This window comes from Phyllobates terribilis, unplaced genomic scaffold (genome assembly GCF_046119375.1).
Source record: "Phyllobates terribilis strain yellow unplaced genomic scaffold, ASM4611937v1 Scaffold_12__6_contigs__length_324123572, whole genome shotgun sequence".
Taxonomy (NCBI): Eukaryota; Metazoa; Chordata; class Amphibia; order Anura; family Dendrobatidae; genus Phyllobates; species Phyllobates terribilis.
This window is the reverse complement of record NW_027362772.1, coordinates 96,289,142-96,301,495: the sequence shown is the minus strand read 5'-3', so window position 1 is coordinate 96,301,495 and position 12,354 is coordinate 96,289,142. Positions and strand designations below refer to the sequence as shown.

Genomic DNA, 12,354 nt, shown 5'->3' with positions numbered 1-12,354 from the left:
AAGGGGTCCCCAAATACCTGCATACAACCCAACAGACACTATGCACAGCTCGTATAGAACAGTATTGAGGGACGGGCACCGACCTTTCTTCAGCGCGGTGGGCAGGCCCAGCTGTCGTAACTGGGGCTCCATCGAATGGGTGAACTGTTCCAGGGGTCCCTCATCCAGGACCACTCCGTAGGTGGCCTTGTTCCCGGCCCGGGCAAAATCTGTTTCCTTAAACTGGTCAAACCATCTGTAAAAAAAACATCTGTAGTTTAATAAATTACCTGCAAAGCAAAACCGCCATCAATGCTGATAATAAACCCGCACATGGTCTGGACTTCACTGATTAAGAGCTGCACTTTGTGCTCCAGAGCTGCTCTCTCAGACTCACTATTCTCATCTCTCGCCCACTTAATAAACATCCACATGACAGCCCACCTATTTCCAGGAACTAGTAACTACTCTCTCAGGCATTTATGGGGGGGATTGCGTATCCCTCCTACACCAAAAGAAGAGGATACAAGCTGAGCTGCAGTTTGCTCAATAATCTTCTATTTTTCCTCCCCTTCGTGGCGCTTTCCAAAAAAGTGGTCCGAGCTTAGCACCAGGGGAGGGCGCCCGACCACCCCGCAGAACGGTGTCCACAGTATAAGATTTATGTCCCGGCCGGCCAGACTCCATCTATTGTCACAAAAGAGCGTCAGACAAGACACCGGACGCTATCTTACTCTCGGACTTCTTTCTCCGTGCGGTTTGTGAACAGGATCCCGACTTCTCCTTTAAGAGATTTTCCCAACTGCAGGATAAGAGAAGAAAATAAGTAAAATATTCCGGGTATCGAGCGGCGGAAGCAGCGGATGTGCGCTAATCCTCTGACCTTGTGCAGATTGTCCTTGTACTCATCACACGGATCCTTCCCCAGAGCCACAGTCATCACCTTGTTCTTACCGAAGAATAACCTGGAAGAGAAGGAGGAGAGTACCAGCGGCGTCATATGGAGGAAAGTATGTGCCCCCCACATCCTCCTCCGGGGGCTTCTCTGTCCTCCCATGTCTGTATAGTCTCTTATCAGATCAGGTGGGAAAGTGTGGAAGATAAACCATAGGGTAAGGATAAAGGGATTTAAAGATTTAAAGGGACCCTGTGGTCAGGGTCCCTTTAAAGGGTTATTCCCATCTTCAGATTGTGCAGGTAAAATACAAGCAATTTATTGTTTATTAACATTTGCAGCCGTTCTTTTGACAGCTCATTGCCTAGGAGACCGACCACCGCTGCTGCGCTGGATCTGGTTGGGATTAGGAGGTAACAATGTGCTCCAGCGATCGTGGCAGCTTCAAAAACCTACGGAAAAAAGTCTTAGTTACTTACCGGTAACGGGATTTTTCGGAGCCCATGACAGCACCACGTGAGAGAGCGGATCCGCCCATCAAGGACAGGAAACCTACAGGTTAAAAAGGGCGGCCCTCTCCTCCCGCCTCAGTTTAGTTAACAGAGCATGAGAGGACCGCCAAGGTTAGTTATAACAAAACAATCACATTAAGTACATTACTTTTCATCAATTTCCCGCAAGGGTGCACAAAAAGAAATCAAATCTACGGGAGTGCACAACACCAGTGAAGGGAGGGAATATACGGGTGCTGTCATGGGCTCCGAAAAATCCCGTTACCGGTAAGTAACTAAGGCTTTATTCGGTCGCCCATGACAGCACCACGTGAGAGAATTACAGAGACGAAGGAAATTAGGGAGGGACCACAGCTTGAAGCACCCTTCTCCCGAAAGTGAGATCTGCAGAGCCACCCAGATCCAATCTATAGTGCCTATAGAAAGTAGAGGGAGAAGACCAAGTGGCAGCCTTACAAATCTCCTCAATGGAAAGCCCTGTCTTCTCCGCCCAGGAGGTTGACACCGCTCTGGTAGAATGCGCCCTCAATCCCTCCGGTATCTCTTTATCCCCTGAGGAGTATGCGAGGGAAATGGCCTCCTTGATCCATCTAGCGATTGTAGCCTTTGAGGCCTTACAACCCTTTCTAGCCCCCTGATAGCAAATAAATAGGGACTTATCCTTTCTAAAGCCGCGTGATACTTCTAAGTACCTTAGTACGCACCTCCTAACGTCTAAAGTGTGAAGTCTCTCCTCCTTTTGATTTTTGGTCGGGAAGCAAAAAGTCGGGAGAACTATTTCCTGGGTTCTATGGAATCGAGTGGCCACTTTAGGAAGAAAGGCTGGATCAGGTTTTAATATAATCCTATCGTCCAGAATTTGCGTGAATGGAGGGCATATTGAAAGGGCCTGTAGGTCACTGACTCTCCTGGCTGAAGTTAGGGCTACTAACAGGACCGTCTTTAGGAAAATAATTTTGGGGGAGACTAAATCTAGTGGCTCAAAAGGAGGACTGGTCAAGGCATCTAAGACATAATCCCAGGGAGACATCTTTACTTTGGTAATGGGTCTACACCTAAAGGAAGCTTTTATAAAACGGCCTATCCAATAGTTATCTGCAATATTGGAAGAAAATAAAGCCCCCAAAGCCGACACCTGTACTTTCAAGGTACTGGTAGTGAGACCCAATTCTAAGCCCCGCTGCAGAAATTCCAGAATTTTCCCAATAGGGGGCCCCTCCTCCACCTTAACTTCTGCAAAGGACAGAAACTTCCTCCAGGTCCTGGCATAAATACGGGTGGTAACAGGTTTTCTGCTAGCCAGGAGAGTATTCACTACATTTGCGGGGAATCCTTTGTTGGTCAATAACACCCTCTCAAATTCCACGCCGTCAAATGTAGACTCGAGGCTGGAGGATGGGAAAGTGGCCCTTGAGTGAGGAGGTCCGGAATCTCCGGAAGAACCCAGGGATCTGATATGGACATCTTCCGGAGACAAGGGAACCACGGTCTTTTGGGCCAAAAGGGGCATATGAGTATCACTCTAGCCCGGTCTGCCCTGATCTTTCTGATTACCGCTGGGAGCAGGATCATGGGACGGAAGGCATATGCCAGAGGAAACCTCTAGGGAACCATGAAGGCGTCCACTGCCAGGGGTCCTTCTCTGGGGTCTAAGGAACAAAAATTTCCCACTTTCCGATTGGCTCTTGTTGCGAATAAGTCCACAGTCGGAAGGTCCCACATTTCTACGATTCTGGAGAATATTTGTGTATTTAGGGACCACTCGCCCTCTTTTACAGAAGTACGGCTGAGGAAATCCGCTGTGATGTTTTCCTTGCCTTTTAGATGAGTACCTGAAAGAGAGACAGTGATCTTCGGATTTCGGGCAGAGGTGCGTTCGCTACCCTCATCAAGTTTCTTGAGCGGGTTCCCCCTTGGTGGTTTATGTAAGCTACCGTGACTTGATTGTCCGAGAGTACACGGACATGCTGGTCCTGTAAATATATAAGGAACTCGTTGAACGCATGCAGCACCGCCAGAAGCTCCTTAGCATTTGATGACAACTGTCACTCACTGCTTGACCAGGTTCCCTGCACTAATTTCCCTTCAAAGTGAGCTCCCCAACCTGCAGCACTTGCATCAGTGGACAAGACTGCAGTTGGACTACATTCCCAGGGAAACCCTTTAGCGAGATTGTCTTGTCGTATCCACCAACGAAGGGACCGTATGGCACGAGGACCTAGCGTAAACTTACGGTCTAGATGCCCCTCTAAAGCTGCGTCATTGTACAACACATCCCACTGAAAGGCTCTTGAATGCAATTGTGACCAAAAAAAACGCAGGAAAGGTGGAGGTGAAGGTTCCCAATAGTGACATGGCCTTACGGAGTGACATAGAAGGTTTACGTATACATTGTGCTACCAACTCCCGGATTCTATCAATTTTTTCTTCTGGAAGATAACATAGCTGTTTCCTGGAATCTAATATGACCCCCAGATATTGTTGTACCTTGAGTGGAGATAGTCTAGACTTTTCTAAATTTAGAAACCACCCCAAACTCTTTAAGACCGACATGGTCTCCAGCAGGTGGGTCTCGCACTGAACCAACGAATTCCCCACTATCAGGAGATCATCCAGGTAAGGGATAATTAGAATGTCCCTTTCTCTTACATGACTTCCGCCATTACTTTAGTAAAAACACGCGGGGCTATAGCTAAACCGAAGGGGAGTGCAGTGTATTGGAAGTGTTTAACCACCCCGTCTATTTCAATGGCCAGCCTCAAGTATTTCTGATGATCACTATGAATTGGGATATGGTAGTACGCATCTTTGAGATCGAGCACTACCATATAGCAGTGGGGAAAAAAGTAACTTTATTATGGATTTTAAAGACTCCATTTTAAAGGTGTGTATTTTAAGGAAATTATTCAGGGATTTCAGATTTATGATTGTCCTGAAACTTCCATCCGGTTTCGGAATCAAGAAGAGCGGGGAGTAGAAACAAAGACCCTTTTCAGCTTCCGGAACCTCAATCAGGACGTGCTTTCTTATTAGGGTTTGTACTTCCGAAACGAGGGCAGCCTGGCGTTCTGGGGAAGAACTGGAGGGAACAACCATGAACCTTTTGTGAGGCAATGCTTTAAATTGAAACTTAAGACCATACTTAAATCAGGCTTAAAACCCAATTACTATGAGAAATCTGTTCCCAAGCTGGGACAAAAAAAAAAAAAAAAAATGACAATCTCCCTCCCACCTGGGCTGATTGTGTATCCCCTGGCTTCTGCTCAATTTTTGGAGACGGACCAAAGAGTAGACCTCTACCTTTTCGACCCCTTTCGTCAGACTTGTCTTGCTCCCTGAAATATCTCTTCCGGAAAAATTTCCTCTTCCGGAACGATCTCTTAAAGGAGGGTAGAGGTACTGATGGAAACCCCTTCTTAGGGTCCCCCGCTTTCTCCAATAAGTCGTCCATGGTCTGACCAAAGAGGTATTCCCCTTCGCACGGGATTGTGCACAGTCTGGACTTAGTCTGTAAATCCCCTGGCCAGCTTTTAATCCACAAGGCTCGCCGAGCCGCATTTGACAGTGCTGCTGATTTTGCTGCCAACCTTACTGAGTCCACAGATGCATCAGCAAGAAAAGCTGCCGTCCCCTGAACCAGTGGAAGGGAAGAAATGATGTCTTTCCTAGAAGTCCCATCCTTCAACTGACTGTCTAGCTGTTCAAGCCAAACCATCAGGGCTCTGGACGTACAGGTAGCTGCTACTGTTGGTCTCAGTGCTCCCGCAGCTGTCTCCCATGCCCCTTTCAGGAAAGTATCAGCCCGTCTGTCTAGGGGGTCTCTCAATGCACCCATATCATCGAACGGGAGGGAAGTTCTTTTCGCTGCTTTGGTAACAACAACATCCAGCTTGGGTGCTTTTAACCAGGAGGAACACATAGCATCCTCAAACGGATATTTCCTTTTAAAGGATGGAGGAACACTACCCTTCTTGTCAGGTTTCCTCCACTCTTTATCAATGAGGTCTTTCACCTTTGAATTTACTGGAAAGACCCTTCTTTTCTTTAGCCCCAGACCACCAAACATAACATCCTCAGCTGACTTCTCTACCCTCGTGTCCACTATCCCCATTGTAGATCGAACGGCTTTTACTAGGGCATCGACCTCCTTCAGGGGGAAGCACTGTCTATCTGGCTCACTGTCAGAGGAAGAGAAGGCGGAGGAGGAAGCGACCGATAGCTCAGAGTCTGAACCCGGCTGGGTTTCTTGAGGAATATGCCCAGACTCTGAACCCTGCAATGCTTTGCCTATTTCTTCCCTTATTAAAGTTCTTAGTCCTAGGGAAAAATCTGGGGTTTCCTCCGACATCATTTTGCTGATACAAAGCTGACACAACCTTTTGCTATATGAATCAGGGAGTGGACAGCTGCATAAGGCACACTCTCTGTGCTTGGACTTCGAGGAACATTTCTTGCTCTAAAAGAAAGTCATAGATAGAAAGAAGGAGGAAACATTAGTAGAACTTTCACGAAGATTCCACTCACCCCACAGAACCTTCGGTACCGTAGAAGCAGAGGAATCCAGCATGCATGGCGAGGAATCACGCCGCACCGGACCGTCCTTCCTGCTCTTAGTGGTAGCTCTTCTAGCTGAACGCTCCAGACCCTAGCCGGGAATGGCGCTGCGCCACTAGTTGTGAGGGCTCCCCAGAGGGCTGCTCCTGCAGCAGATGTTGTTGCCTAAGTGACAGCTCTTGTGAAACTTCCATAATTACAGTGTAAGAATGGGCTGGGAAGCACCTCTGTATGTTACCAGACCCTTTATATACTGGCCATACCGGTACCATGTGTGGGTGTGTGTTCCTTTTTTTTTTTTTTACCCAGGAGGGCGTTACCTGCTCCTTGGTCTTCCTCCCCAGGTGGCCAGGTGGGTTCCTCGCCGCCAGGTCCTTAATCCCCCGGCGTTCAGCTGCTCAAGCGCAAAATTCAAACGAGCTCTGTCCCTTCCGGTGACGTCACAGGGACTTCCTGCCCGGCGCACCGGAAGTCACGTCAGAAGGTCGCGCCTGTCACGTGCCCCGCCGGCGCGACCTGGATCTCCTGCAAGCTGTAGCGGGGGGAGGAAGCCCGCTAGCGGCCCCACACCTGGCGGACATCTACCTCCCCGTGAGGCGATGTCGCGCCCGCCACAACGCTCACGGAGGCGCTCCATTGAGCCCTACCGTGGCGTCTCCAGAGGACCGGGACGGACCGGCTCCAACCACCTGCTGTGGCCCTCTCTGGGACAGGAGTCCATCTTCTGCAGGTAAGCCTGCGAGGTCTCCCATCATGGACAGGAAACCTAAACTGAGGCGGTAGGAGAGGGCCGCCCTTTTTTTTAACCTGTAGGTTTCCTGTCCTTGATGGGCGGATCCTCTCTCTCACGTGGTGCTGTCATGGGCGACCGAATAAAAAAAAGTTTATAAGTACTGCACGTGTGATGTATCAGCGGGGGTCGGCGATCAGCGGTGGTCGGTAAACGAGGTGACAATCTATAAACAAAAGGGTTAATATTTCTTAAGAACAGCTGAACATTTTAAGAAGCAGAAAATTGAGAAATTGCTTCTATTTACGAGCCCTCTACATGGATTAACCCATTGTGATCGGGGCAGGAGGAGCGCGCGCGGTACCGGCTGTGCTTCCAGGCGTTCCGCACGTCCTTCAGCTTGTTGTTCCTCATGTTCTCCACGGACAGAACAAACAGATACTTGTAGGTGTCCACACATTTTCGGAGCTGAAAAATGCAAGAAATATAGATAATGAGAACACGGCTGGAGGCGTCTGATAAAGTAACAGCATATGGGAACATGGAAGAAAATCTGATCAATACTTCTCACAGCTGAGGGTTCGTTACAACTGTATGCAGTCTGGATTGTCAGGTAAACAGTTTGGACCGTGCACTGATACAGTGTGACAAGGGGAAGAGACGACGACGGCCGCTGTAACGTAATAGACGGCTCCGCTCTTCTGGGAAGGTTTTCTACAAGATTTTGGAGGGGTTTGTGGGAATTTTTTTTAACATTTCTGGGGTCACACCCTGATGTTGGGGGGGGGGGGGGAGGAGGCCGGGCTCACACTCCCCATTATAGGACGGGGCTGGGGTCCGGGCTCTGTGCAGCCGCTCATTACCCCCCACCCCTGTATACTCCTGAGGACGGGGGGGGGGGGGGGGGGCGACGACATTATACTCCTGAGGATGGGGGGGAACGACATTACACTCCTGAGGACGGGGGGGGGACGACGACGACATTATACTCCTGAGGATGGGGGGGGGGAACGACATTACACTCCTGAGGATGGGGGGGGGGGGGAACGGGGACGACATTATACTCCTGAGGATGGGGGGGGGGGGGAACGGGGACAACATTATACTCCTGAGGATGGGGGGGGGGAACGGGGACGACATTATACTCCTGAGGATGGGGGGGGGGGGGGGGACGACGACATTACACTCCTGAGGACGGGGGGGGGGGGGGGGGGACGACATTATACTCCTGAGGATGGGGGGGGGGGGGGGGGAACGGGGACGACATTATACTCCTGAGGATGGGGGGGGGGAACGGGGATGACATTACACTCCTGAGGACGGGGGGACGACGACATTATACTCCTGAGGACGGGGGGGGGGGGGGGGGACGACGACATACTCCTGAGGATGGGGGGGGAAGACGACATTATACTCCTGAGGACGGGGGGGGGGGGGGGGGGACGACGACATACTCCTGAGGATGGGGGGGGGAAGACGACATTATACTCCTGAGGATGGGGGGGGGGGGGGGGGGACGACGACGACGACGACATTATACTCCTGAGGACGGGGGGGGGGGGGGGGGGGGACGACGACATACTCCTGAGGATGGGGGGGGGAAGACGACATTATACTCCTGAGGACGGGGGGGGGGGGGGGGGGGGACGACGACATACTCCTGAGGATGGGGGGGGGAAGACGACATTATACTCCTGAGGATGGGGGGGGGGGGGGGGGACGACGACGACGACGACATTATACTCCTGAGGACGGGGGGGGGGGGGGGGGGGACGACGACATACTCCTGAGGATGGGGGGGGGGAAGACGACATTATACTCCTGAGGACGGGACGGGGGGGGGGGGGGGACGACGACATACTCCTGAGGATGGGGGGGGGAAGACGACATTATACTCCTGAGGATGGGGGGGGGGGGGGGGACGACGACGACGACGACATTATACTCCTGAGGATGGGGGGGGGGGGAACGGGGACGACATTATACTTCTGAGGATGGGGGGGGGGGGGGAACGGGGACAACATTATACTCCTGAGGATGGGGGGGGGGGGGGGGGGGGGGAACGGGGACGACATTATACTCCTGAGGATGGGGGGGGAACGGGGACGACATTACACTCCTGAGGACGGGGGGGGGACGACATTATACTCCTGAGGATGGGGGGGGGGGGGGGAGACGACATTATACTCCTGAGGATGGGGGGGACGACGACATTATACTCCTGAGGATGGGGGGGGGGGGGAACGGGGACGATATTATACTCCTGAGGACGGGGGGGGGGGGGACGGGGACGACATTATACTCCTGAGGATGGGGAGGGGGGGAACGGGGACAACATTATACTCCTGAGGATGGGGGGGGGGGGGACGGGGACAACATTATACTTCTGAGGACGGGGGGGGACGGGGGACGGGGACGACATTATACTTCTGAGGACGGGGGGGACGGGGACGACATTACACTCCTGAGGATGGGGGGGGGGGGGAACGGGGACAACATTATACTCCTGAGGATGGGGGGGGGGGACGACATTATACTCCTGAGGACGGGGTGGGGGGACGGGGACGACATTATACTCCTGAGGATGGGGGGGGGGAGGGACGGGGACGACATTATACTCCTGAGGATGGGGAGGGGGGGGAACGGGGACGACATTATACTCCTGAGGATGGGGGGGGGGGAACGGGGACGACATTATACTCCTGAGGATGGGGGGGGGGGGAGGGACGGGGACGACATTATACTCCTGAGGATGGGGAGGGGGGGGAACGGGGACAACATTATACTCCTGAGGATGGGGAGGGGGGGGAACGGGGACAACATTATACTCCTGAGGATGGGGAGGGGGGGGAACGGGGACAACATTATACTCCTGAGGATGGGGGGGGGGGGGGCGACGACGACATTATACTCCTGAGGACGGGGGGGGGACGACGACGACATTATACTCCTGAGGACGGGGGGGGGGGGGGGGACGACGACATTATACTCCTGAGGACGGGGGGGGGGGGGGACGACGACATTATACTCCTGAGGACGGGGGGGGGGGACGACGACGACATTATACTCCTGAGGACGGGGGGGGGGGGGGGACGACATTATACTCCTGAGGACGGGGGGGGGGGACGGAGACGACATTATACTCCTGAGGATGGGGAGGGGGGGGAACGGGGACAACATTATACTCCTGAGGATGGGGGGGGGGGGGGGGACGACAACATTATACTTCTGAGGACGGGGGGGACGGGGACGACATTACACTCCTGAGAACGGGGGGGGGGGGGGGGGGACGGGGACGACATTACACTCCTGAGGATGGGGGGGGGGGGGAACGGGGACAACATTATACTCCTGAGGATGGGGGGGGGGGGGGACGGGGACGACATTATACTTCTGAGGACGGGGTGGGGGGACGGGGACGACATTATACTTCTGAGGACGGGGTGGGGGGACGGGGACGACATTATACTCCTGAGGATGGGGGGGGGGGAGGGACGGGGGGGACATTATACTCCTGAGGACGGGGGGGGACGACGACGACATTATACTCCTGAGGACGGGGGGGGGACGACGACGACGACATTATACTCCTGAGGACGGGGGGGGGGGGACGACGACGACATTATACTCCTGAGGACGGGGGGGGGGACGACGACGACATTATACTCCTGAGGACGGGGGGGGGGGGGGGGGGGACGACATTATACTCCTGAGGACGGGGGGGGGGGGGGGACGACGACATTATACTCCTGAGGACGGGGGGGGGACGGGACGACGACGACATTATACTCCTGAGGACGGGGGGGGGGGGGGGGACGACGACATTATACTCCTGAGGACGGGGGGGGGGGGGGGGGACGACGACATTGTACTCCTGAGGATGGAGGGGGGGGTGGGGGGGATAGGGACGACATTATACTTCTGAGGACGGGACGGGGGGGGACATTATACTTCTGAGGATGGGGGGGGGGAAACGGGGACGACATTATACTCCTGAGGACGGGGGGGGGGGGGGGGGGGGGGGAACGGGGACGACATTATACTCCTGAGGACGGGGGGGGGGGGGGACGACGACATTATACTCCTGAGGACGGGGGGGGGGGGGGACGACGACATTATACTCCTGAGGACGGGGGGGGGGGGACGACGACATTATACTCCTGAGGACGGGGGGGGGGGATGACGACATTATACTCCTGAGGACGGGGGGGGGGGGACGACGACGACATTATACTCCTGAGGATGGAGGGGGGGGGGGATAGGGACGACATTATACTTCTGAGGACGGGACGGGGGGGACATTATACTTCTGAGGATGGGGGGGGGGGGGGAACGGGGACGACATTATACTCCTGAGGACGGGGGGGGGGGGGGGACGGGGACGACATTATACTCCTGAGGACGAGGGGGTGGGGGGGGACGACGACATTATACTCCTGAGGACGGGGTGGGGGGAACGGGGACGACATTATACTCCTGAGGATGGGGAGGGGGGGGAACGGGGACAACATTATACTCCTGAGGACGGGAGGGGGGGGGGGGGGGACGGGGACGACATTATACTCCTGAGGATGGGGAGGGGGGGGAACGGGGACGACATTATACTCCTGAGGATGGGGGGGGGAACGGGGACAACATTATACTCCTGAGGATGGGGGGGGGGGGGGAAACTGGGACGACATTATACTTCTGAGGACGGGGTGGGGGGACGGGGACGACATTATACTCCAGAGGATGGGGGGGAGAGGGGGGGAACGGGGACAACATTATACTCCTGAGGATGGGGGGGGGGACGGGGATAACATTATACTTCTGAGGACGGGGTGGGGGGACGGGGACGACATTATACTCCTGAGGATGGGGGGGACGGGGACAACATTATACTCCTGAGGATGGGGGTGGGGGGGGACGGGGACAACATTATACTCCTGAGGATGGGGGGGGGACAACATTATACTCCTGAGGATGGGGGGGGGGGGGGGGGACGACGACAACATTATACTCCTGAGGATGGGGGGGGGGAACGGGGACAACATTATACTTCTGAGGACGGAGTGGGGGGACGGGGACGACATTATACTCCTGAGGATGGGGGGGGACGGGGACAACATTATACTCCTGAGGATTGGGGGGGGGGGGGGGGACAACATTATACTCCTGAGGATGGGGGGGGGGGGACGACGACGACATTATACTCCTGAGGACGGGGGGGGGGGGGGCGACGACGACATTATACTTCTGAGGACGGGGGGGGGGGGGGGGGGGACGACATTATACTCCTGAGGATGGAGGGGGGGGGATAGGGACGACATTATACTTCTGAGGACGGGACGGGGGGGACATTATACTCCTGAGGATGGGGGGGGGGGGGGACGGGGACAACATTATACTCCTGAGGATGAGGGGGGGGGGAACGGGGACAACATTATACTCCTGAGGATGGGGGGGGGGGGGGGGACGGGGACGACATTACACTCCTGAGGGGGGGGGGGGGGACGGGGACGACATTATACTCCTGAGGACGGGGAGGGGGGGGGGGGGGAACGGGGACGACATTATACTCCTGAGGACGAGGGGGTGGGACGACGACATTATACTCCTGAGGATGGGGGGGTGGGGGGGGGGGGAACGACATTATACTCCTGAGGACGGGGTGGGGGGAACGGGGACGACATTATACTCCT

General features: G+C 54.7%; 1 protein-coding gene across 1 annotated transcript in view; it reads right to left on the bottom strand.

Annotated features, from left to right (window-relative positions):
* The window catches only part of MRTO4 (MRT4 homolog, ribosome maturation factor), a 29,229-nt gene that overhangs the window by 534 nt on the left and 16,341 nt on the right, over positions 1–12,354 (bottom strand). The window contains exons 3-6 of the mRNA XM_073656198.1: positions 7,035–7,138; positions 863–944; positions 714–781; positions 84–235 (exon numbers count right to left, since the gene is read on the bottom strand). Of these exons, the coding sequence (XP_073512299.1) occupies positions 84–235; positions 714–781; positions 863–944; positions 7,035–7,138 (406 nt within the window). The remainder of the gene's footprint in view (positions 1–83; positions 236–713; positions 782–862; positions 945–7,034; positions 7,139–12,354) is intronic.